Below are 22,802 nucleotides of genomic sequence, written 5' to 3' on the forward strand. Positions count from 1 at the left end.
TGTGCTGGGGAGATAACTCTTGCATTTCAGGGGTCATCTCTGGATCTATGCTAGGTCTCTTTAAACATCTCAAAGGTATTCGGGAGATAGTAGGTTCGAACCCCACTGTCGGCAGCCCTGAAAATGGTTTTCCGTGGTTTCCCATTTTCACACCAGGCAAATGCTGTACCTTAATTAAGGCCACGGCCGCTTCCTCCCCACTCCTAGCCTTTCCTTGTCCCATCATCGCCAAAAGACCTATCTGTGTCGATGTGATGTAAAGCAGCTAGCAAAGAAAAAAAAAATCTCAATATCCTATTTGAATTTGAATCTGCTTTGTAAGTTATCAGTGGAACGTGTTATACCAACCAGGGCGAATTGAAAAGTCTTGCCCCTAGTTTTCTTCAACTACAACAATAAATATAAAGGGAAATCAAAATACGGACAGTGCTCCACGTACCTTTGATTATTTTTCACAGTTCGTCGGGCATTAGTCCCATCACACCGCTAGCTTGGAGACGTTGCAGAATTTGACCTTTGCTCATGGAAGTCTCATTATGGAAAACTGCACCACCACACACTTCTTAGAGCGAAACACTTGTCCCCATATGCTGGCTGTTTCCCTATAGATTTCCGTGGGTGGTTCAGGCCTTGTTTCATAGAAAACAAATAATTTACTGGTCATGTGACATGGATGTGTTCAACACCAGTCATCCTTGTCAACTCGCAGAGGCGCTGTACTGTCGTACAACTGAACGTTAATACCATATTTTTCCGAATCCATGACAACCCTGAATGCAAGGCAACCCCCACTTTTTCATTCAGAAAACTGAATCTGGCTTAAAAAGTGCTTTGTAAAATCATAATTTTATATATACTGGTAAGAGATTTAATTTGAGAAATGAAATAAATACACAGAAATATCACGTAAATCCTACCTACTTCCCTGATTGATCGTTTTCATTGTAGGTATCTGATAGAGCCTTTGAAAGTTCAGGGAATTCCTATTTGCGAGACCGCATTCTCATCTCATGTTATGTTCATTCTGACCTTGCGTTTTTCGTGCACATGCCTCACAATTTCTCCTGTGACGTCTGTAAAGCGTCCTTGTTGTGGGCCACTGAGAGTTTTGCATCTTTTACAGTACGCATTTTTAAAGCTATCTTTGGCTTCACGCTGACGCTGGATATTCGCTTTAGTTATGCCATATTTTCTTGTGGCTGCACAATTATTTTTTATGTATGTATGTTTAGTAACCATTAACTTAAAGATGGTATAATATCGATGAGAACCTGTTGAAAATTTGCTGGCAGACCCTGTTCCACATGTCCCTACAATACGATGATCCATCATGAAAATGTTTCTGCTGTCTATAAAATGGTTACTTTTACTAAGTCAGGTCTGGTAGACGCGGTATAACTGTCACTGAGTAACCTTGGCTTTTCTAAGAATTCTAATGGTCGCCTCTGTGTTATTCCAATTTGAATGAAATTTCCTGCACAGCTGGGGCTCGGGAAGTACATTATGGTCGACCTTGCAATTAGCTCAAGAGAGTAGGCCTAATGTTGTGATTCCATTTTTGTAGAGGCTAGTAGAATGTCATTCTGTCTTCACTATTTTACGAGAATCAGTGACGTTACACATAGACACTGTACAATCGATTGCTGCGACTAGCGATGTAAAGACGTGGGCGTGGACGGTACTTTTGTGCGCTTGAGGGGCAACACGACCCTTGATTTTTCACCTGAAATTTGGAGAAACTGTGTGCTTGATAGGGGTGGGGTGAAGGGAAGCAGCATGGATACAGTGGTAACAAAATTCTGAGAAATAAACATCGTCTTGGATTCTGAGTAATATCGTACTAGGCCAACTATTTAGTATTAAAAACTTGATTTTGATTGATTGAGTTTTGCATCTTTTACTCAATTACAGTAATATTTTGGCTGTAAAAACTTTTCATTTGCCTCTGTACTTTCTGAATATTGGAACTTGGCGTCTTCTATTATATTTACAATTTTCATTAAAATCTTCAGGATATTCTCTATGTAACCATTGCCTTTTCTGAACATGATGATAATTTACTGTTTCTATTCTTGCCCTGATCTGGTCTGTAATAGTTGTCTGAAATCATCCCACTCATCGATTGCAACTTCCATTTTGTCTTTAATGCTACTAGAACCTCATCGTATCTGGGAGATAGTGGGTTTGAATCCCACTGTTGGCAGCCCTGAAGATGGTTTTCTGTAGTTTCCCATTTTCACACCAGGCAAATGCTGGGGCTGTACCTTAAGGCCACAGCCGCTTCCTTCCAACTCCCAGGCCTTTCCCATCCCACCGTTGCCATAAGACCTATCTGTGTTGGTGCGACATAAAGCCCCTAGCAAAAAAAAAAAAACCTCATCGTTGGTCCTTCATCATGTTTGGGTCATCAGTCCATAGACTGGTTTGCTGTAGCTTTCCATCCCACCCTGTTCTGTGCTAATCTCATTTCTATGTAACTACTACATCCTACATTTCATCTGTTTTATTCATGCCTTGGTCTACCCCTACTGTTCTTACTGCCCACATTTCCCTTGAAAACTAACTGAACAAGTCCTGAGTATTTTAGAATGTCCTGTCATTCTCTTCTCTTGTGGTCAAATTTTTGCCAAATCATTCTCCTCTCACCAATTTGATTAGGTATCTCTTCATTTGTGAGTCAATTACTCATCTTGCCTTCAGCATTCTTCTGTAATAACACATGCTACCCTATCCTGTAACAACTCCATCCTATGTCTGCTATTAACCTGTTTCATGTTCATGCCTTGGTCTGCCCATGATGTTCTTACTGCCAACACTTCCTTCAAAAACTAACTGAACAAGTCCTGAGGGTTCTAAGATGTGTCCTATCATTCTATCTCTTCTGGTCAAATTTTTCCAAATCATTATCTTGTCAATTCGATTCAGTATCTCTTCATTCGTGATTCAATCTTCCCATCTCAGCTTCAGCATTCTTCAGTTACACCACGTTTCAGAATCTTCTCTTTCTTTCTGAGCTAGTTATCATCCATGTCTCATGTAACTTTTCAGGAGGAGCCAAAAACTGATTTAAAAGCCAGTCTTACTATTTACGATAAATGTATGGCTTTTGACCGTTAGTGTTGATGGTTGTGGCTGGGTTACTTGATGAACTATGGAGTAAAAATGAAGGATTTTATGGAAACCTGCAGATTAAAAAAATGGCTATGATTGTGCCCTTTCTGTTACGAGAGCTGGATTAAAATAATTTTTGCAGCAAAGCACATTGTTTACTCACATAATATGGACACACTGTGTTCTAAAATAATTTGAATTATGCCAGTCATTTAAAATAGTCTCACAGTCAGTTGACCACGCAGGTGTTTCATTGAAGAATTTTTTTGTACTCCCCCGGAGTGTACTCTTCTAGAAGATTTAGGTTATTCATCTCTGTTCCCGTCAACAAGAATTGGTTATTCGTTGGCTAGTTTGTTAGGAAGCTGAACGTTGCTGTCTAGTTTCAGATGGAAGGTGTGTTCAATAAGACCTTTGATTAACTGTTTCGTTTGTACAGTTCCTGGATCTGGCTGGCTGGAAACAATTTTATAGTTGTAGACACTCCTCTTCCTCAAGATTCATCCGACAGACCTCCCCTCTTACAAAATTTCGGTCACATGCGGTAAAGTTCTTACACCTTTCTTATGTGTTTTACAGCCACCATAACACTCATATAAACTGCATTAACTGATGCTATACTCTTGGCAATCGAAGTTGGTACATAAGTGAAGGTGTACTCAGCTGTTTGACCAAAGAGCAGGTGGCTGTTCCTTCCTATAAGCAAAGAAGTCATTCAAGAAAAGGCACTACATTGACATATGCCCTTTCTTAAATTACTTCCAAATCACACACACACGTCAACCTCAAATATCAGCATGTTACTAGTTAGTTAAGTGTAGTTCAGTTTGTAGAAAGGTGCACCAGGATGAGAAGAATGTTCATCTGCAATTTAACTAATATCAACAATTTGGACATGTGCCCTTTCTTAAATGACTGATACAGTTGTTGCTTGGATTGAGTTAGCATTAAGAAACTACTTCTTTAGGATGTTTTTTTCTGAATCACTATTTCTGAATAATCTCATGTAAACTGGTTGGTGTTTTCTCTTTTTCCATTCCTCCTATTTTAAGGAATGTATCAATTATCTGCTTTCAGCGTTCAGAAATAATATCTGGACAGTATGAACCTACAGATGTTGAGTGCCAGTGGGATTTGGATGATGACAAGGATGAAGAATTGTGTGATGAAATGAAGAATAAGGTCAAAATTGAAGAAGTGGAGACTGTGAAGAAAGAAGAATCTGAGTATGTTGAATTTTAGAATAAGTAATTATTTTTGTTGTAGAAGTTCTGTGGTAGATCAGTAGTTTAGTGGGAATCTTCATTTTTTTTAATATTTCAAATTAATTTTCAAGTACTGTATTACCCCGCTTGTACGTTCCCGGCTTTTATGTTTTTACTGTCTTTTACAACATTTTTTGTTGGTTCCCTGAGATTTCCTACGCTCACAATGTATTAAAATCCTCAAATTTACATTTGCGACATTTTATGCTTCCCGCCATTTACGCCATGACAGGCCGTTTCGAGAGAAAAAATTCAAGGTAAAATGGCATTATAACTAACCTAAAACTCTTTGAGTAATCATGGCATGATGACCAAATCAAACAACCATGGTCTATAAAAACTCTTAGAACACTCAGTATTGAACTTCCGCTTAACCAATGCAGTGCATTCTTTGATATCAGGTGTTTTCCACAACGTCGTAAAAATAACTTTCAATTTTATGCCAACACATGGTATTGCAACGCCTCTGTGTGCCTCCCACCAATACGCAGTTGGTTATCAACATTCGTTCAACTTCGTAGACGATCGGGATCTTTTGGCCGGCTGTTTGGCAGCATGTGTATCAGCTGGCAAGTCGGCTATTTCCTGCATAGAGTTGTGAAATTGTTTTTGTTCACCTGACTAATAATGGACGCGGAAAATCTTATCAGTTTAGTTCCAAAATGTAATTTCCTCTACGACCAGGCCCATGAGTGTCATTGCAACAACGTAAGAGAGAATAGGAATATCCCCAGTGCCCTGCAATGTATGTTTTCCTATTTTCATTAATACTTTGCTGAATAAATCTTCTCCCAGACTGCCAAGTTGTACAGTACATGGTATGTTGGTTTTGAGAATAAACCACTCAATAGACTGACTTAAGTATAATTTCTCCACCGAAGCTTGCACTCTAGTCCCAACTGTTATGAGTTATGACTATGGTGGTAGTGTCTGAGGGAAGCCTCCTGCCAATAGCATCCCGTTATCAGGACTGCCTTGCTATGTTTTGTTTAGTGAGTGAAATCTCCATTTCTATCACTTGCCTTCATGGCATGGATTGTATGGCTTGAATGTTAGGATGAACCAGTGTGAGAGTATAATTTCCTATATCTCATTCTATGTTCCGGCCTCCGGTGGGTGGGTGACGCAGACGAAGAGTACACCCACAGTATCCCCTGCCTGTCCTAGGAGGCAACTAAAAGGGTAATATCCCTTGTGGGTGGCGGACGCACATGTAGAATACACACGCGGTGTCCCCTGCCTGTCGTAAGAGGCGACTAAAAGGGGTGACCTAGATGCGGACATGGATTGTGGCTTGATATGTGTTGAACCTCTGTGGATGGGAGGAGCTGAATACATTCACAGGTAATCCCTGCCTGTCGTAGAAGGCGAAAAAAAGGGATATGTGGCCATGGTTCCCTCTTTATTTTTTATTGTTTTTCGAGGGTTAGTTGTAGATCAATTCCAAATTCTTGACCTTCGTGCTGCTCGGAGATAAGCCTCTTCCGAAAGCCCGCTTTTTACCATCCAGGGATCGGCGGATGTGAGCGTCGTGTACCCGTGCAGTAGCATCCGCCAGACATCACAGGTTCCCGCACAGCCGAATGCCAGGACATGTTGTTCTTTATTTTTTCTCTGCTCTGTACATGCTATGGGGTATTTGCTATTGCGGCTGATTGTAGGAAGGGAGTCCTAGTGCTCATTGCCTCAATAAAATGAACTGGCGTATGGCTCTTAGTGCCGGGAGTGTGAGAGGACATGTTCGGCTCACCAGGTGCAGGTCTTTCCATTTGACTCCCGTACGCAACCTACGGGTCATGATGAGGATGAAATGATGATCAAGACGACACATACACCCAGCTCCAGTGCCAGCGAAATTACCCAGTAATGGTTAAAATTCCCGACCCTGCCGGGAATTGAACCTGGGACCCCAGTGACCAAAGGCCAGCACTCTAACCATTTACCCATGGAGCCGGACATTGCCTCAGTCATTCCATATTAGGCATCGTCTAACATTGGACCCCAGGCAGTATTGGCTACGACCAGGTGGGTATTGCTTTGGCTGCATGGTTCGGCTATAGAGACCCCTGATCGGAGGAGATGGCATTTGGGGAGGATGATTTTGGGCATGGTTTCGAAATGTCTTTGACCTGCCCTAGGTGGTCCCCAACCGAAGTCTTTAACTTTTGATTCCTTGAGGGGTTCAACCCCCTGGGAACATGCGCAGCGTGAAAGAATGGGTTCGTTTCCCTAGGTGTCTGGTTACTACCAGAGCCGATGGGCACGATGTTTAGCTGGTAAAATCAGTCCTTTTTAGTAGGCACATTGAAGGCGTCTACGGTGAAGTTGAGGATCTGAAGAAAATGCGCATTGGTAGTCTGCTTTTGAAGACCTGGACAGCTGATCATATTCTTAAGTGTGACCATTTTGGCGAAATCCCCATCAAAGTTTAGCAGCACAAATCCTTTAATCTGGTTCGTGGAGTCATCTTCCACCGCCACCTTATTTTGAACACTGAAGAAGAGTTGATGGAAGACATGAAGAACCATGGTGTTACACACGTCCGGCGCAGCACGGTGAAGACGTCACTGGTGTCTTCATTCTCTCTTTCAAGTTGTTGGTGTTACCAGACAGTCAAGGTAACAAGGTAAGGCCGTACATCCCACCTCCTGTGCGATGCTATCAATGCCAGAGATTCGGAGACATGGTATCTCGTTCAAATCCGTCTGTTTGTGGTACATGCGGAAGGAGCTCACGGCGCGAAGGAGTGCACAACTCTGTACAGGTCCACTAACTGCTCTGGTCTTCATTCTCTTCAAGATCGGAACTGTTTGACATATCTGAGTGAGATGATCCAGGAAATCAAGAACCCGGACGGTCTTTCCTACCAGGAAGTGCGCCGTAAGTTTAATTCCACGAATAAACCTGCCAGTACACTAGACTACAGCATATAGCTCAGTCTCAGGTGCGTCATTCACGACATAGTTACCCGTGAAGATCGTCGTGCCCAAGGCGGCCGTTGCTCCTGAGAGCAATGTCTCAAAGAATAAAAGCTCTAAAGGGGGGATCACCCAACCTTCGACCAACAAGAAATTGTGCCGGTTGGCAGTCATAAGCCGACACTGCAGAGGGGAAGACCAATTCTCCCTTCCCCTAAGAGTTCGACCAAAGCCGGCGGAGGCGGCATCATCAACCAGGGTTGGGAAATTATCTGCCAGCTCGTCTAAACACGAAAAGGCGGAGAAGAGGAACGCCCTTACTGAGTGCACCTGCACTTCTCCTGCGAACGGGTGCCCACCATGTGGAGAGTATGAGTCTGCGTCAGCAGGTACGCCTGCTCCAAAACCTGCCCGCTCTCCTTGTAGGGGTACTTCCTTACTCTGGAAAGCGTTGAAGTTCTGCGCATCAGTCCTGCTGTCTGTCGATGATGGGAGGATCGTCGAGCTGTCGTCTACATCTACGGATGTTGATATTAATAGTATTTAGGTTTAAGAGCACCTTGTCGCACATAACCTAACACACTCTCTTTTAGTCCACACTATGGCACTGTAACAGTTATGACAGGCATCTTGCAGAGCTGCATCAGTTCAATAGCGAGTTTGCGGCGAATATCCTCTAGAGACCCAATGTCAAATTTGTTTCATGAAATATGATTCCCTGAATTAATTTTATTCTTTTAGGCTTGAATATGGTACTTTCATTTTTTAAAATTTTTTTAGGGTTTCCATAGTGGCAGGAGGGGATGTATCATATATGATACAGTGGGTCTGTATCAAGAACAAACATTTATTGTAAGAAAGTGTATTTACGTGATAATACAGGTTAAAATAAGCTCTTTTGTAGCCTTTTACTTGTTAGAACTATCAGACAATGAAATAATGAATTTTAGGGTTGCTTTTCCATAGCCATCCAACAAACAATTCCTTCATGTGGTATGGAAATCATGGAAGCAGTTCCTTTGAGAAGTGAAACACAGGAACACGTTACAGTCTATGCATCTGACATGTTAGTACAGAACATCCGGGAGCTCTACACCTTGATCTTGACTTCTGTTGAGTCATCGTTTCTGGTAAATGCATGGCATTTCTTGATCTTTTTGCCAATGGTGGAAGTGGCTGGGTTGGGTTTAGTTTTCCTTGTTCTTCTACTTCATCTTCGTCTTCACTTCCACTTTCTACACTTTTCCTAGTGACATGAGAGTATGAGATGCTCTGCAATACATAGCTTGAATGAGAAATAGGTTAGAATGTCTTTCCTTAGCCACTTATTTTGCATAGCAGCCATTCGATATTCGATCCAAGCGGCTGCCAACGCAAATTGTATTGTATTGAACAGGTGGACTTATAATATTGTAATAATACTTGAGACATATGCCAACACAAAATCGAAAAAATTGTGGATTGTTCTAATTGTCCATTTATTAGTCCTGTTTAGTCCTGCTGAGGATTCTGTCAAAGATATCAACACCTCCCATGTTGTTGTTGTTGTACATTTTGACTGGGAATGGTTGAGGAATATGTACGTACTGACCATCTTTCTTTGACCAACGCCTGCAGTCTTCAATGGGAGCAACACCGTAGTCTGTTGAAATTAAATGGATGGGGTGGTTATCATACCATTTTACTATAACCATCTTTTCATCTGCTCTTACAACTTGGTCACTTGTACCTCTCCCTTCGCGCTTCATATCACCACCTCGTTTCAGTGTCAGATTTTGGAATCCTGTTTACCATGTTTGTACCACAAGCTAAAATGGACCTGTGGATAAACAATGCATCAGAGAGAGTCACAGATGAAAAATATGTCCTTAAAAATGGTTGAACCAGAAGGAAGAGAGTCTGAGAATTTAAGTACAGTAGAATTTCGCTCAACCGACCTTCGCTTATCCGACATTCCGTGTTTTCCGACACCGGTAGGCTTAATTTGAACTTTAGGTGGAAGCAATTCTGGGACACCCGGTGTAGAGGGTGCGACTATGGGACAAGCACTGGCAGTCATTGGTAGAATTGTTTAGTGTAGTTGGGCGCGGATGTTATAGTTTTCATATCGTCTGTATGGCGAGAGAAACGGAAGAAAGTAATTGTTTCTGTGGAAGATAAGTTTAGTGGGTTAAAGAGACACGACAGGGGGAAACTTTTCAAAAAGTGGCTTCAGATTATGGTGTTGGACGAGTTGCAGTGGGAGACTGGGGACATAAGAGGGAAGAAATTGAAAAGTGGTGCTCTACCAGAGTACTGAAAAGTAGAAAAACAATGAAGAATGGGTGTACGAAAAAGCAAGTGAAGCACTATTTCTTTGGTTCACTCAAAACCGGTAAAAGGGCCTGTCAATATCTGGCCCCATTCTGCAAGAAATGGCGGTGTATTTCCGGAAGGAGTTAAATGAAGGGAACCCTAATTTTACTGCCAGTGCTGGGTGGTTTGATCAGTGGAAAAACGGTACGGCATTGGGCAGCTTCATATCTATGGAGAAAAATCAGGTAAATCCAATGAGGTTGTGAAATTTGAAAGGTACTTCAAGAAATAATTCTTGCTGAAGGATTAACCGGTGATCAGATTTTTAATTGTGATGAGACCGGGCTGAATTTCAAGATGCTGCCATCAAAACTCTCGCAGCCCAAGCCAAGACGTCTGCACATGGCTACAAGCATAGTAAGGAAAGAGTTACTGTTCTTGCCTGTAGTAATGTTACTGGGAACTTAAAAGCAAAATTACTTATGACTGGTAAAGCAAAGAAGCCTAGGGCTTTTAAAAACATTTCTGTTAATGCTCTTCCAGTCCATTACACGAATCAGAAGACTGCCTGGATGTCTGCTGACTTAAGACTTTTCTTTTCACAGTTTGTTCCAGATGTTGAAACATTTCTAGCTTCGAACAATCTCCCTAGAACAGCGCTTCTTCTACTAGACAACGCTCCATCACACCGAAATGAAGAGCAACTTAGAAATGGTGACATCAAAGTCATGTTTCTCCCTCCTAACGTGACGTCATTATGCCGCCAATGGACCAAGATGTGCTGGAAACACTGAAGAGGAAATATCGGTGGAAACCCCTTTCATCCTTCATAGAGAAAATGGACAATGGCAACTACATGATGGAAAAGTTAAAATAAAAGACATGAGACGTGGCATACTGGATAGTGCAGTCTTGGGAAGAAGTTAAAACAACATTAGAAAGTCTTGGAACATATTGTTGAGTGAAGTTGAACATCGAGAAGAGGTGGTACAGGAAGACATGGAAAACGTTGTTCCCTTACTGAATTGCATCCTGGCTGTGAGGACGCTACGACTGAAGATGTGCGTAAGTGTTTGAACTAACTGACCCTGATATTATTGGTTTTGTGAAGCTAACTAAAATGGCAGTAATGAAGAAGAAGAAGGAGGCATTGCAGAACAAAAGGAAAAAATGATGACTCACAGTGAAGGATTATCATCGATGGCGGGATCTCGCAGCAAGAAAACGTGAATCAGCAGGCAAGCAGACATTATTGACAAGTTTCTTTTCGTAAGACATTTAGAATGTTTTCGTTCAATACTGCATCTACTGTACAATTGAATTGATAAGTCAATAAATAGAGTACCGTGAAACATAGTTATACGGTATAGCCTTCCTGTTTGTTTTAGTTAATTTTCAATTCTTTATTATCCGACATTTTCGGTGATCCGACGTACTCCAGGTCCCGTTTAGGTCGGATAATCGAGACTCTACGGTACAACTCTTCCTCCAATGTCCATTTTCTCTGGGAGAGGAACCTTTTCGGACACAATTTCCCTTCCACCTCCTTCGTACAAGGTAAAATCTAAGTGAAGGCCACTGGTACTTGTCATAACAAAGCTTTTTAACCCAACAGGTTGGGGTTTTCCTTTCACATACTGTTTCATCTTCACTTGGCCATGGAACGGTATCATTTGTTCGTCTACAGACACCTTCTCAGGACGAGGATGTTGCAAACAAGTATTTCTTATTCGTGTCAACATCGGTTGCCCTTTCCAAAATCTATCGGCACTCTTAACTTCCTCACTGGTAGCCTGATCGTCAATAACTTTGATATTGCTTCTAATTGTATAGAACTTATTCCTACTGATATTGTCTGCAGTGAGTGGGTATCTGGTCTTTTGTTCCCAGGACATCCTTAATTTTGGAAAACCTAATAAAGATGCAACAATGCTGGTTCCCCAATAAATCTTCATGTCATGTCCAGTTACCACCAAGGATTTTCCTGTCTGCAGCACGTATCTTCTGTTGGTGAATTCAGACATTTCTTCAAAAAAGTCATCTTGAAGGTAGTTCTCAAAATATTGATGTGGCTTCTTAACCTCAAAATCAAGTGTTGAATCAGTACCTGCGGCATGATGAGGTGGCCCCAGAAAGCTGAAAACAAAAACACCGAACCATAAAATTAGTAACAAGATACTTTTTACTGTTTGAACTACAACACACCATGAGAGAATCTGTGGAATTTGGCTTTTATCTGGGATGATTATTTGTTAAATGGACCAGTTGACAAAATTACTCACTCTGTTTTGTGGCACCATCGCTGAGTAGGATCCCTTATGGCAGAAACGTCACCATTGGTAGCTGTTCCATCGTTAGCATCATCACCATCATCATCAGAAGCTCCTTCTTCCACAACGCCAGTACTAACTGCTGGAGCTTGAATATCAGCCTCAATATCATCTTCAATTTCAATATCTGAATTGTTTTGATCTATGCCATCCAACATCTCGAAAATCTCATCATCCAGCCCTAACAAAAGAAATCGGAGGATCATGTGTAGCGTAACCTTAAAATATCAATATATTTTTATTTTTAATATGTCTGTATGGGCTTGCATATTTGCTATGAATTCACCTCACCGTTCTATCGCATTAAAGCCAGAAACATGATTCCAAGCGTTAAAATCTAAATACTAAATCACAGACAACCCACGAGAAAACTGCTTGAAAAGTAGTGATAGGAACCCAATGTATCATATATGATACATAAGATATATCTTGGTGTTACACATTGAATTTTTATTGAAAAATTCGTTACTATAATAAGATATGATCTCCAGACTTGGAGCACAATTAGCAAAGAATCTTATGTTATAAAGAACGTAATAATGTATCTTACCGTGTTTATTACTTAGCATCGTTGTTTTGGTTCAATCTCCACCTGATTACAATCTCCCCTGCCATCTACTGGGACAGCAAGCAATGAAAAACAAGCGACGGTTGAATAGTGTAGAGTGTAACGAATGTGATACAATGGGTGCAACCTTCCCAACATGCATACGAAGCGCCAGAGAAAATAAATTCCCAGTGTATCATATATGATACAAGGTGTCGCTAGAGGCTAAAGTCTGTATTCAGGTGATAACCTCAGACCAGGTTATCATACGGTCTTGAGAAATTTCAGACTACCCCACAGAACGATATTATGCTCACCGGGCGCCTAGTGGCATGGGTGTTTTTCTTCGTTCTGATACTTAGCAAAGAGGTTCCTTTAAGAATCCCACTGGAAGCAGTTGCGGTGTGGGGCCTTTCATAGCAACAGTGTGTAATGTTTATTTTCAACCAGGCCAGTCTCTTAACTTAAATGTCTGTGAACTTACTGATCTGCTTCCACCTCCCTTCCTCTTACTGTGCGATTTTAATGCCCATCACCCCATATGGGGCTCTGAAGCGCCTTGACCCAGGGGAAGGGAGTTGGAAACATTAGTAACAGAGCTGGATTTATGTATTTTGAACACAGGTAAACCAACTCATTTCAGTGTACGTTACGGCACATACTCTTGCATAGACGCAAGTCAATGCAGCCGAATGTTGGTTCCGCTGTTTCGGTGGAATACACACGATGATCTCTGTGACAGTGACCGTTTTCCCATTATTCTTAAACTTTTGTAACAGAAATCTGTCGAGGCTCCCCCGTGGATTCTTAAACATGCTGATTGGTCAAAGTTCACATCACTATCTGTCCTTAACAGTGTGACCAGGTAGACCGTAGATGGCGAAATAACTTACATAACACAAGTTACTCTTGCTGCTGCTGAGGAGTCCATTCCGTCCTTCTCGGGGACTCCTCGCCGAAAACTCTTCCTTCGTGGAATGAGGAAATTGCAGCAGCTATCAAAGTATGCCGTCTCGCTCATAAACACGAATAACTTTTTAATTAATGAAGATATTTTATATGTGACATTATAATGTATTGAACAGGTGAATTATAATAAAACTTTGTTATTGCTCATAAACACTATCGTAGGCAGCCTACTGTGGCCAACTTGGTAACATTTAAGAAACTCTGCACTGAGGCGAGAGTTCTTATTCGGCAAAGTAAGAAAGCTTCGTGGGAGAGATGTGTGTCGTCTGACGTCACATACTCCATCTCAAGTGTAGATTATACTTAGACGTATTTCGGGTATCCAAGGATTATCTTCTGTAGCGGGAATTTCCATTGCAGGCAGTACAGTCACTGAACCACCTTTGATAGCACACTGTCTAGCCCGTCATTTCGTGGATGCGTTTGGTTCCGCGAATTATCATTGTGATTTCCTCGCTCTGAAGCAGGAGGCAGAACGTCTTCAACTTAGTTTTCCCACTCAAGCTTTAGAGGACTACAACTTGCCCTTTGCGGAGTGGGAACTCTGCAGCGTTTTGGCGCTTTGCGAGGACTCATCTTCTGGACCAGACAATATCCATAACCAGATGTTGAAACACCTTAGCGAGGATAGTCTATTATAGCTCCTTTGTGTTTTCAGCTGAATCTGGAAAGAGGGTGAGTTTCCATCTTACTGGCGAGAGGTCATAGTCGTTCCTGTCCTCAAGCCTGACAAAAATCCCAAGTATGCAGGAAGCTATAGGCCTATTTGTCTTACTGTTTGTGTAAGCTATTTGAGAGGATGGTAAATCGCCGACTTGTGTGGTGGCTGGATAAACAAGGACTTTTGTCAGAGAACCAATGTGGTTTTCGAGCTGCTCGCTCGACTACTGACCACCTGGTACACCTGGAGAGTTCTATCCAGGATGCATTTCTCTGCAAACAGCATTTGGTAGCTGTTTTCTTAGTCTTAGAAAAGGCCTATGACACCACTTGGCGATATGGTATCTATTCAGCTCTGCATCAATGGAGATTTTGAGGTAATTTGCCGATATTTATTGCGAATTTTTTGTCCCTTCGTCTATTCAGTGTCAGAGTTAGGAGGGCATATTCGCAATACCACATTCAAGAAAATGTAGTCCCACAGGGATCGGTTCTTAGTTTCGCTCTGTTCGCGATTGCCATAAACGGTATTGTTGCTGCTGTTAGATCAGCAGTAATACTGTCGCTATATGTGGACGATTTTGCTCTGCATTATAGCTCGCATGCTACGGCAGTCCCAGAGCGACAATTACAGCAAGCTATTAGGAGAGTGGAACAGTGGACTTTAGAACATGGCTTCTGTTTTTCAACTGCAAAGACCTCTGTTGTCCACTTTTGCCGGCAGTGCACTCTTCACTCGCATTCTGAGCTTTATTTAGGAAATGTCGCTCTTCCCGTAGTTCACACTTACCGATTTCTTGGGCTCGCTTTTCCATAGCAAATTATTGAGGGAGCCACATGTGTGCGGCAGTTAAAAGTGCAATGCACCAAGAAAATGTTTCGTAGCAGCACTGATTGGAAGCTGACTGCACGGTGCTCCTATGACTAAGGACAAACATTTTATCCAGGTTAGATTACGGCAGTCAGCATATGGCTCAGCAAGGCAAAGAGTCCTTGCGAAATTGAATAGTATACACCACAGGGGGCTTAGATAGGCGATGGGAGCTTTTCGTACAAGCCTCATTGCCAGCCTGCTCGCTGAATCTGGTGTCGCCTTTACACCTGACGTGCCAGCAAATGCTTCTGTCCTATGTTGTAAATTCGTGACAGTTGCCACTTCACCCAAGCTATCCTTGCGTATTCCACAATGGAAGCTGTCGGCTGTACGCTGCTTATCCTCGAGCAACGCGGCCTGTTGGAATGCGCTTGGATAGCAGTCACAGATTGATGTACCTTTGGTTCCATGCCTTGTCAGACAACCAAGTGGGGTACTTCCGTGGGTAATACGACTACCTGAAATAATGTTGATCTGCTCACTGGCCCGAAGGGAAACACAGACCCTTCGATTTATTGGAGGCTCTTCCTGTCCGTTGAGGGCTGTTTCCAGGTTCAGTCGTTGTTTACATGAATGGTTCGAGGACAAACAAGAAGGCGGGCTGTGTGTTTATTGTCGACAGTGATAAGTTTCTTTTTGCTTTCCCGGAAACCTGTAGTGTGTACACTGCAGAGCTCTATGCTATCTGTGAAGCTCTGTGGTACCCACTGTCCGATGAACGCCGACACTTTCTTCTGTGTACTGACTCTTTGAGCTTGCTACAGTCTGATATATTTCCCTTGGCACACTCTGGTGCAACGGATCCAATACTTGCTGGCCACGCGTTCGGATGCCGGGACCAGAATTACGTTTATATGGCTCCCAAGCCACATGGGTGTAGAGGGAAACACATTAGCAGATAACGCTGCCAAGGCGGCAGTTACACTGCCCCTGTTGCATTACAAGGTTCCAGCAAGTGATATTCGCTCTCAGCTGAGACATTTGGTTATGTCTCATTTGGAGGTGGAGTGGCAGGACATTCCACTTCCAAATAAGCTGAGAGCGATAAAAAGGTACAACGAAGGTATGTAGGACTTCCCCTCGGGCTTCTCGGAGGGATGAAGTGGTATTATGTCGTCTTTGGATTGGTCACGGTATAGTAACACACTCTTATTTACTGAAAGGAGAACCCCCTCTGGTGTGTACTTGCGGTGATTATCTTACCGTGGTGCTCATCCTACGGAGTGCGCCAACCTGGTCGGTCTGCGCCGTCGGCTAAAACTCACCGAGTACCATCTCCCTCATCCTGCGAGATGACAAGCAGTCAGCAGACCTAGTCATCCCTTTTATGTGGGATAGTGGTTTTTTTTATTGTGTGTAATAATGTCCTTGTCTTAGTGTATTTGTGTTAACTGCATTTTTATCCCATTGACATCATTTTAGTCCATGTTTGCATATTTTAATGTGTTATTTTAACTTCTAACTGGAATTATATGTAAATGTGTACTTCCAGGCAATGCCTTATTCTATTGTCACCAGTATTTTCTGTAATATTATTAGAAAATAAGGCATTTGGAATTATATCTATTGATTGTTTTAATCTCATAATCATTTTTATCACCATTTATTTTAAACTTGAGTCAGTGGATATTTAAAAAAAATTTATGTCGTCCATGTCGTACCATTAGGGGCCGATTTTTAGATGTTAGGCCCCTTTAAACAACAAGCATCATCATTCCATGTTAAGAAAACGGTATTTCTCTTACGGACCTACAGGGAGTGAATACACGCCCTCTTACACTCATAATTCCTCATGATTAAGGATTATTGTTATGATTATTACAGTAGAACCTCGATCATTCGAAATCTGTTAATTCAAAATCCCACCTAATTCGAAGCAGCTCTCATTCCCGGAAACATGAGATACAATTTTGCATGTTATTTCAATTGTTAATTCGAAATACGGATAATTCGTGATTCGAAGTACAATGTCGGCTCCAGTACCGAAATTCAGACTTTTAATTCGAAACTGCCTTTACATTTTAAAACAATAGTATGTTACAGAGTAATTTCAACTCGAAATTTATCTGCTCCGCGTCATAATAGAACGCGCGTTCCGGAACGTGGAGGGGTAGCTTTCCGCACTTAAACTTACTTCGTTGGGTCTACAGTGAGCTTTGATTGCTAAGTTGAATGAAATCTGAATTCTTTTGTATTCAACCTTTTAAAGAACGCCGTAATATCATGCAACAGGCAGTGTGCGGGAAAACAGAATCCGCGAATACTGGCGATGCCGACAGTTGGCGAAAAACGTGGCTCATATAATTTGTAGGCACTGAAGAATATTGTCATTGCTGGTGAAACTGCATTGCTTTATTTTAATGCGAGCCCAAATGGTCTTATGGTTTTAAAGGAGAAATTGCCAGCCGAGAAATCGTACAAGGGTGAGGGATGGGGTGGGGCTCATAGTAGTGCGCTGCAATGCACATGGAAGCGAGATACTTTATCCCCTCGTCATAGGAAAGTTCGATAAGCCACCATGTTTTAAGGGCATCGGGCACTTTCCATGCCAGTACGAAGCATCTAAAAATGCAAACAGTACAGAAATCCAAAAAATAATGCATTTACACAGGGGAACCGTCATAATTTATCCTCGTCTTTGAATTGTGCTATTTGTTTTCCTTTCGTTGCGTGAGGTTATGTTTGTCAGTGATTTATCCAAGTGCATTATTTGGACATTGTAAATGCACCTTGTTGGATACATTTCGGAAATAGTTTCTTCCATGGCATTTGAAAGGTTTAAACTGTGAATCGAGGTATTGCGTGAGGTTATGTTTACCAGTGAGATATCCGAGTGCATTATTTGAATACTGTAAATGCACCTTCTTGGATACATTTTGGAAATAGTTCTTTTTTCATGGCATTTGAAAGGTATAAACTGTAAATCAAGGTTAACTGCATGCAGTAACGGGCCTTAGAATATTTTGTAACGCGGAAAGGGTTGGTACTTCTGAATTGCGAAGTGGCGGTTAATTCAAAAACACGTAATTCGAAGTCCGATTTTTGAGTCTCAACGACTTCGAATTAACGAGGTTTTACTGTATTAACTTTATTGGCCACATTGTTCCACTTGAGTCTTCCATGTACAATTTTTCTTTGAAGGTTGTACTGTTTGATTCTTCGTCTGCCCAGTACTTCTTCATTCGTTCTTATCACAGTGTTCTTAATTTGTCTGAAATCTCTATAGGCCTTCTGTGAATCATTTCAGTTAAAAATTTCTGATTTGTTAGAAGGGTGGTAATTTTATTCTTGTTCTCTGCATATTATAATGTACTTTATAATGTGTTATGAAAGAAAGATAATGGATGGGGCATGTTTTTGGCCACGAGTTATTAAAATAACTACTGAAGCTTTTCTATTTCATAAATACATTCGTAAGTAGGAAGTACAATGGCGGAAATAGCTATCGCTTCGTTGCCTTTCATAATTTTCCTTCTGAATTTCTTTGGTACATGCAACGCGTAATCCGTTACGCTGCGAGTCACCAGCAGGTTATCACTATTGAAGTCCTCTATTAGTGTGTGTGTTCTAATATTCTTATAGGCTATTGAACAGGAGTTGTTACTGAAGAATTTGATGCTGTGGTTGATATATCCACAAAGACGCATGCAAAATGCTGTCAGTTGGTACATTTATTTTTGTACAATTATTTACAAATTAAATACACATAACCTAAATCACTACCGCCACAACAAAATACTTCATTCTGAAACTTCAACAAACCACCATTTTAACAACTGCCTATCACGGAGCAGATGGAGATTACAACCTTGAAACAGTTGACTGCTGACTGCCACAGCCTGTCTCCCCGAACAAAACATGAGGTCACAAGTATAACTCCTGTTAAACCATAAGTCTTACTAAACAGTAACTTGTTTCCACCATCAAGACCACCTCCTTATATAGGTGCATGGCCAGGCTTCTAGAAAGATATGTTACAAAATACCTTCTTGTGAATTCTAGATACAGTATATTGTATTGAATATTCTCCATAGTTCTCGTCTACCTAGTGCCATTCTTGATGTTAGTGTGTTTCACAATACTGTAGTGGATTACAAATCATATATACAGGTAGTAAAAAAAGATATATATATATATATATACAGGTTCTTACATTAACTGAACTTATATAAATATCTATACAGTACATATTTCATGACATAACCTCACAAAGAATGCGATCATCTGACTACGTAAATAATACTAAATGGATGTAAACACATAGGTAAATAATGCATGTATGGTGTCCAGCAAAGCATCACGGCATGACTTGTACTGATACAGAAATTCGCTATGATTTCTATCTATAATAGTAATGTTATTTGCTTTACGTCCCTCTACTACTTTTACGCTTTTCGGAGATGCCGAGGTGCAGGAATTTAGTCCTGCAGGAGTTCTTTTACATGCCAGTAAATCTACAGACCTTCAACCATCTGAGTCACTCAGCCCAGTATGATTTTTATCTTTGCTTGGTTTTGTTATTTAGGTTTTGTTTCATAAGCACATATTATTTGTGCCACAATTTTACCACTTGTTCACAAGCGCGTTTAATTATTACCATTCCTTTTGTGGAGCGATACAACGGCTACTTCCATGCCGTTGTTGCCTGGGCAAATTTATTAAATGCAATTAACTGCATCCCCACCCCGATCCTATAAAAATGATCTATTTTCCCCCAGTTTGCCTTGAACTTCAATACTGAGGTTTCGTATGTGCAATAGTTTACCCATGTTGCTGTAAAAACATAAATAAGCTTCCCCCCCCCGTAACCTTGTAATCACTGTAATCATACATTTTTTTAAATTGCAGCTTGGTTTCTTCCTTCTTTTATTTTGAACTCTAGTACTGAGTTTCACAAATATATATGCCACGGTTTTCCCGTGACATTGAGCACAGTCGTTCGATATGGCAACCCCGTTGTCATAAGAGCAGTACTCTTTTCTAAACACATTGGTGACCAGGTCGGAACAGAGGTTGCTACCCTGTGTTGACCGGATGGTTCAAGCCTGCAAGAAAAACAGTACATTGCTGCACTGAAACTGTTACGTGAAACGTATTCTAGATAATGACCTCAAACTTCTGTATTACGAACTGGATTATCTTTGGAAAAGCCACAGATTGTATCTGAACCTACTACATAGTGTAAGTGCTATCCATACTCGACTTGTATATATCTGAGGCACTGCTGTACCAGTATTCCAAAAGAAGATTGTTGTCTACGATAGGAATACTAAAATCATTGTACGAATCGCTCACATAATTAGAAATATCTAATTCACTGTCTCTAGGTACATCTGATAACTGGTCTGCACATAATTCATCACAAATATCCATACGTTAGCAACTGCATGCACCGCACCATGTTAACAGCTGCCCGAAAGCTGTAAAGAATAGCTTGACATTTCTGATATTATTTTATTAACTAGACGAAGGTTTAAAGAAAAGATGGAGCAATAGTTGCTTTATACTGTTTATTCCATGACTAAACTGTTTAAAACATATAATTTTGCCAGCACATTGTAGCACATTCTACAATGATCAAGGAAACATGAGGTCCATAAAAACGAGAATTCTCTGGGCCTGTCACCATTGTGTTAACGTGGAGTGACCTATAGATTATGTATGATGGCATGCTATGGGACAGACATTATATTCTGTTTTGTGCTTTGATAAACACGTGAGGAATTGAAGATAGGAATTTACGAGTAATATTCCTCCTCTTTTTGTTACAACAGAATCTTCGGTAACATCAAGATACAGGAAATAAATAAAAATATAACGTTTTATATATGTCTGTTATTCATTATAGGATCAATTTGTACTGCGCAGAATATCATAGTTATTTTGTGCAATTGTTAGCATTTATCGATAGAACCTGTATTAATGCAGATATCTCCTGATTAATTTTTAAACCTCCCCCATAACTAGCTTTTCATTAATAAAATTATTTATAGCCTGGATTGTAGGGGCTTCTTCCTTAGAAAACAGCAATCACCACCACCATCGCTTTTCTCCGGACTATAAATGGTTATTTATTTATCGTATGGCATATACGTGAACAGTACAATAAATTGTAGATTTATATCTACATTGTTTACATAGGTAATCACCTGCGGCATCGCCAGGAAAAATTCACTTGTTTCTCCATTGAAACGTCTCAGTGGGCATTCTTGTGTGATATGCTTCGCAGTTTGCCTCTCAGTACAACACTCGCAGTAGGATGATGACTTTTCCCTCCATTTATACAGCAGATCTTGTACACACGCCAGAGTTGTCCGGATTCAGTTTATCTTGGACCATAAAGTCCGAGGTTGTTCAAAGCCAGGTACCTTCTGTGTAATACATGGCATTTCTAAGGTTTCTGCTGGAGCAAATTGTGTCCATTGATTAGACCCTCTGTCAGGTTGAAATTACTGGCTGTAAGGTTCTCTGCCGTGCAGATAGGTGGACGTCTTGACTTCAGTCTGTCTATATGTAGGTGGACTATATCCTCATGAATGGGCAATCTTTGATTATTCTGGAACTTATTGTATTCATTCATCAGAGCAATGCATCTACAGAGGTGGTGTGGAGGAATATGGCTTAGTATGGGCTTCCATTGAATTGGAGTTGATCTGATCGTGCCCGTGATCATTCTCATTGTGTCATTTAACTTAACATCTATTCTCTTCACATGAGGACTGTTCATCCAGATGGGGGCACACTACTCTGCAGTAGAGTAAACCAGACTTAGAGCTGAGCAGTGTAGAGTAGTTGCACTTGCACCCCAAGAAGAGCACACAGTTTTCGAATAATGTTGTTACGTGTCTGAATCTTGACAGCGCTCTTTCTCAGATGTTCTTGGAATGGCAGTGTTCTGTCGATTGTAACACCTAGACATCTGGGGTGTCTATTATGGCTGAGGAGAGTGTTATCGAAGTATACTTTGAGGTCCCTTGAAGCTATTCGGTTGTTCAGATGAAAAGAAGAAACTTCTGTTTTACTCATACTTTGTTGGAGTCTCCATTTTCGAAAGTATTTTCCTAAAACACAGATCTTTTGTCGACGTTTCTTCTGTCTCCTCAAATCACGGGTGTTTAGTGGCAAGAGTCCAGTCATCTGCATAACCAAATTTCCTGGATTTTGTGGAGGGTATATATGAAATATATAAACTGAACAAGATTGGGGCGAGCACTGAACCTTGCGGGAGTCCATTGTTTAGTTTGCTAGGTTTACTGATTTCATCCCCCATGACTACACAAAATGTTCTGTCACTCAACATGTTATTTATAAGATGAGCCAGACTCCTACATGGAATCACTTTAAGGACTTTGCTGATTACACCTTCTCTCCATACTGTGTCATAAGCTGCCTTTAAGTCAATAAATGCTACTGAAGTCTTTAGTCTTTGCTGGATTCCTGCTTCAATGAAGATAGTGACAAGACTTGGTCATCACAGCTTCTTTGTGGCCTGAATCCTGCTTGTTCAATAGGGATCGTTTCACACTTTGGTAGCAATTCTATTCAAGACTAGCCTTTCAAGTAGTTTATCCTCTTCAGACCCAATGTCCACGCAAGTGGACAACTGTGATGATATGAACATTTCTGAGCTTATATTCCTAAATGAACAATATGTGCCAATATTTTTTACCATCAGACATTTCTAATATAATTTGTCCACAAATGTGGACATTGGGTCTGCATTATGTCTATGCCTTATGTTCACTTTTGTGAATAAATTATATCCCCTAATATCGTCATTGTTTACAACATAAACTGCTGACCTAAGCTTTGAGAATCTATCTCTCGGCAGGG

At 41.0% G+C, this 22,802-nt stretch overlaps 1 protein-coding gene across 1 annotated transcript in view; it reads left to right on the forward strand.

Annotated features, from left to right (window-relative positions):
- Positions 1–22,802, forward strand: part of LOC136866370 (nucleosome assembly protein 1-like 1) — a 74,488-nt gene that overhangs the window by 28,965 nt on the left and 22,721 nt on the right. The window contains exon 4 of the mRNA XM_067143254.1: positions 4,189–4,337. Coding sequence (XP_066999355.1) covers positions 4,189–4,337 — 149 coding nt within the window. The remainder of the gene's footprint in view (positions 1–4,188; positions 4,338–22,802) is intronic.

The sequence above is a fragment of the Anabrus simplex genome, chromosome 3 (genome assembly GCF_040414725.1).
Source record: "Anabrus simplex isolate iqAnaSimp1 chromosome 3, ASM4041472v1, whole genome shotgun sequence".
In the NCBI taxonomy this organism is placed as follows: Eukaryota; Metazoa; Arthropoda; class Insecta; order Orthoptera; family Tettigoniidae; genus Anabrus; species Anabrus simplex.